General features: G+C 46.9%; 1 protein-coding gene across 1 annotated transcript in view; it reads left to right on the top strand.

The window, feature by feature from the left end:
* Positions 1–3,556, top strand: part of LOC138600675 (nephronectin-like) — an 8,442-nt gene extending 4,886 nt beyond the window's left edge. Inside the window, exons 8-13 of the mRNA XM_069672149.1 lie at positions 62–1,063; positions 2,126–2,209; positions 2,562–2,660; positions 2,923–3,109; positions 3,188–3,272; positions 3,373–3,556. Of these exons, the coding sequence (XP_069528250.1) occupies positions 62–1,063; positions 2,126–2,209; positions 2,562–2,660; positions 2,923–3,109; positions 3,188–3,272; positions 3,373–3,459 (1,544 nt within the window). The 3' untranslated portion in view covers positions 3,460–3,556. The remainder of the gene's footprint in view (positions 1–61; positions 1,064–2,125; positions 2,210–2,561; positions 2,661–2,922; positions 3,110–3,187; positions 3,273–3,372) is intronic.
* Positions 3,557–4,779: the final 1,223 nt, after the last annotated feature.

The raw sequence follows: 4,779 nt of genomic DNA, 5'->3' as shown, positions 1-4,779 counted from the left end.
CGAAGATCACATCATCAGCCGAAGAACAGATTCTCATATTGTGATGGTTGTTTTCTCCTAGCTGTCCTCGAAGTCACTCTGGAGCCGCACAGGCCGAGAACTACCAAAACTACAACTCCCATTAGCACTACTGCTGGTACTACCACCACTCCTCTTACTACAAGCACCACGACAACAACAAAGACAGCTCAGCCAGCCAGCCCCACAACCACGCCCGCAACTTCGACTGCTGCTCCTCCCATCACGTCTGAAAGGACCACTGAAATACCCACTACCACTACACCACCTGTTACTGCTACTACACCCGTAACCAGAACTACTTCAAGTACACCTGCTAGTACTTCTACCTTTCTGTCTTCTACAACTGAACTGGATACTTGGATACTGGATACTACTCCTTCTCCTCCTCCTCCTCCTCTTCCTACTACTTCTTCTCCTCCTCCTCCTCCTCCTCCTCCTTCTACTACTACTACTCCTTCTCCTCCTCCTCTTCGTCCTTCTACTACTACTACTCCTTCTCCTCCTCCTCCTCCTTCTACTACTACTACTCCTCCTTCTCCTCCTCCTCTTCGTCCTTCTACTACTACTACTCCTTCTCCTCCTCCTCCTTCTTCTACTACTACTCCTCCTTCTCCTCCTCCTCTTCGTCCTTCTACTACTACTACTCCTTCTCCTCCTCCTCCTTCTTCTACTACTACTCCTCCTTCTCCTCCTCCTCTTCGTCCTTCTACTACTACTACTCCTTCTCCTCCTCCTCCTACTTCTACAACTACTACTCCTTCTCCTCCTCCTCCTCGTCCTTCTACTACTACTATTCTTTTTGCTCCTCCCCCTCCTACTTCTGCTACTAGTACCTCTCCTCCTCCTCCTTCTACTACTTCTACTCCTTCTCCTCCTCCTCCTCCTCCTCCTACTTCTACTACTACTACAACCAAGCCAACTACTACTCCTGTGACAGTTGCCCTGATGGCCACGCTGCCCTCCACCACGCCCCCAGTAACGAGCACAGTGAACAACAGGATCAATAAGGAGGTGACACACAGACAGAGAGGAGATGTGCACAGTAAGTACACACACTCAAACTGACACACTCCAGGACTGCAATGATTAATAGCCTGATCACTGATAAATTGTTTCAGACAGGAGGATTACTATCTCACTGTACAAAGACGTGAGACGTATTTGAAGGCCGATTGCGTCACAGCGGCGCGGCGAAGGCCGTCACATTTCTAAGGCTCCTTCAGATGCGGCTGAAAAATGCCCCGAAGGATCCATCGGGAGCATCCTTCATATCATAACGACCCGAGATGCATTGTGGGGAAATTCAAACGGGATGGCGAACTCTCAAGTGGCCAAGGAATACACTTTACATGGCGATAGTTATGCTAGCTAGTTAGCTAGCTAGCTAACTGTTGCTAGGTGACAGGAGCGGCATTTTGTGACACAAGGGTAACCCTTCGATTCCACAGGATCCGTCTCCAGCGCGTTCCGTGTGTACCGCGACCTCCGGAGTCGATCGCGCCCATTCAAGTCAATGCTCGTGATTCCACAGCACCCGCTGGGTCTATTTTTGACGGAGGCCGCTTCAACACGCATCAAGCTCAACAGAGCAGATCGTTCCAAACAGGAAGTCACACAGGAAAGCAGCATACAGCATCCGGTAATTTCAAAATAAAACACCATGTTCAGACTGGTACAGAGTCGCGTTTTTTCCCGTTTATTTTAAGAAATCTCGAAAAAAGAACTCTTTTCATGAAGTAGTGTACTCAGCCATGGTAGAAGCACAAAAATCACGGAATGAATCACGAATGGACAGCTGGTGCCGCAAACAGGAAATCCTCTGTAGACCAGACCGTCTCATTTCAGTTCAGCTTTAGCGTCTACGCAGGCTACGAGTGAGTCCTCCTCCGTAGGCCGCGTCCTTCGAAGGATGCAGCACTGACACGCACATCAGTAACAGAGCCTCTGATTGGTGTAAAGTTAGGAACACAGCCAAAAATGCGGGAGGGAGAAAAAGTTGCAGCAATTGGTTGAATTTGTGGGAACACAAAATCACAGCTTCCTGGGCTGCTTAGTTTTAATGTGTGTGTGTGTGTGTGTGTGTGTTTGTGTGTGTGTGTTGCAGTCCCTCGAAATCCCAGTCACAACCAGGTGTGGGAGTTCAACATCGAGCTGGGAAACACTGCTGAGGACGCCAGAGATGATCCAGGTCAGCTGATAGTTTATTATAACTGCGCTCTTATTTTGGTAGTTCAGGGTTTGCGTCATCATCAAAAGAAAAGAGGAACATGGTCCATCACAGCTTACAGACGCACTTCCTGCTTCAGTCTATACAGTCTTTCTTAGACAGCTAAGCATTTTACAAATTTCTCTTCATACACAGAAAACGACTAAATAACTCCCAGCCCCTCTCGTTGGGTAGTTATGGAACAGAATAAAAGGTTTATCAAATCAATCAAAAAGGTGGATCTGCACTTTGATTCTTCACTTTAAAGTCAAAGATTCTTATTGAAATAAAGTGTGTGTGTGTGTGTGTGTGTGTGTGTGTGTGTGTGTTGCAGAAGTGGATGTGCTCCGCTGTACCTTCGATCAGGGTCTGTGTGACTGGCTGTCAGACAGAGAAGGTGATCTACACTGGGAGGTGGCTCGAAACCCTGCAGGTACACACACCTTTTAAATAATGTGGTCAATGTCCTGTCACACGGGTACAGGTGTCCTGTCACACGGGTACAGGTGTCCTGTCACACGGGTACAGGTGTCCTGTCACACGGGTACAGGTGTCCTGTCACACGGGTACAGGTGTCCTGTCACTCGATGGCGTAGTAAGAAGACTGTTTGCTTCAATAATAATGTGTTACAGAAACAATCCTGTTCTTTTTTAACACCAGTTTTACATCAGTGTTAATGAGTGTTGTGTCCCAGGCGGGCTGTACCTGTCCATCCCCGAGCTGAAGGCGGGACAGAGGAGCGTTCTTGGTGCTCGATTGGCGGTCCGTATAGCACCGCTCTGGAGCCGTGGCGACCTGTGTTTGTCCTTCTTCCATTGGCTGACGGGTCATCATGTGGGCGTGCTGCAGCTGTTCATCAGGAAGACGGGACGAGAGCAGAGGTACCAAGCTCAGACAGGAAGTGACAAACATGAAAGTAACATCTGTTTGACTCATCGGCTCCTGATTGGCTGTTACAGGTATAGCCCCACCCTCTGGAGCAGGACAGGTGGACATGGGTGGAGACAAACGCAGGTTACCTTGACAGCGCAGTCTGTGGACATGGTGAGACTCAAACACACATTAACTTGTTTTTTGTGTGAGTGGTGTTGTGCTCACAGGTGTGTGTGTGTGTGTGTGTGTGTGTGTGTGCGTGTGCGTGCAGGTGTTGCTGAAGGCCGAGCGGAGGAGAGGACGGCGAGGACAGATGGCTGTTGATAATGTCACATTGAAGCGGGGGGCGTGTCTGTGACATCACACACAGACTGACAGTTTGAGTTTTTCATTAAACGACAAACTTTGAGATTCTTTAAGATTTGTTGTTTCTTTGTGTGGCAGCTTTAGTTCAAAGAGAGAGTTCATACGTTTGTACACACATCATGGAGATACACCTCCGTCCTTTGTGGGCTGATCACAGCACAGGATGAAATAAAACATGTAAACAGGTGAGCTGTATAAAGATTCTCCCCGTACAGTTGTCATGAAGAGAGAAATGAGCTATAGAGACCCAAACTGCTTTTTGTACCAGGCTGTAAACATGTTTATTTCTGCTGTAAAGTTTAACATGGGGCTCTATGGGGACTGACTCACTGCTGGAGACAGCCTCAAGTGGACACCAGAGGAACTGCAGGTGCAATACTTTCAAAATAAAGCTCCCTATGCTGTTTTCTCCAGTATCGTCCCAGATATGAAAGCTTGACAACTAATCAACTACTAAAAAGATTTTGGAATGACGCTATGAAGCAGGATCAGGTGTTATCCAGGTCCCCTCTCTCCCCTGTTTCCAACACTATCCTCTGTCCTCTCTCAAAAAGATAATCTGAAGAAAAGAAAGAAACTTCTGACCTCAGAGCGTTCCAGGTGCATGACATCAAATGTAAATACAAAACATGGCCGACCGTGACGAACTGATGTTTCTTTGGTGAGTTTAACTTGTTTTTTGCATTTTTAACGTTTCCAGAATGACTTTGAGAGATTATCTAAAGTCACCGGCTACCTTATCGACATTCCTCATAAACATTTTCACGCAGAACATGTGCTACTATATGATAGTAGTTGTTTGTCATTAAATGCAGTCAAATATATATTACACTGATTTTCCGTTGATAGTTTACCATTAACGATGTGCCTCTCCGTGGGTGCAGCCATTGTTGTGTGACGTCAGAAATCTGATTCTCGTGAAGGCGAGATGAATCTGCTCCGAGTTCGGACCTCTGAATTCTACCATGTTTCCCAGTTGTCTGGAATGCAGCATGAGAGATCAGTCTGAACTAAACACCACCGACTGACCAATCAGGTCTCTGATTCAGGAGCTCTGTGAGCTGAAGCTGAGAGGGAGGAGGGAGAGAGTGGTCAAACACTTCCTGTTTACCGTCTGATTTTATGAAATATATTCAGACAGATATTGATCGAGCTTCACTGATAAACATCCACAGCAGAGACTGATAAACGAAACTCTTTTGTTCTTATCAGATATGAACGTAAACATTCTGCTTTAAACGGTGCTTTATGTTTCTGTGCTCAGTTTGATGCGTCTGAGAGAACACGTCTAAATGTGTCATTAACGTGCAGC

The sequence above is a fragment of the Semicossyphus pulcher genome, unplaced genomic scaffold, assembly GCF_022749685.1.
Source record: "Semicossyphus pulcher isolate SPU_LCO1_2020_fin unplaced genomic scaffold, fSemPul1.0.p SCAF_21, whole genome shotgun sequence".
In the NCBI taxonomy this organism is placed as follows: domain Eukaryota; kingdom Metazoa; phylum Chordata; class Actinopteri; order Labriformes; family Labridae; genus Semicossyphus; species Semicossyphus pulcher.
The sequence above is the reverse complement of the archived record's forward strand: the minus strand, read 5'-3'. Positions and strand labels throughout refer to the sequence as shown.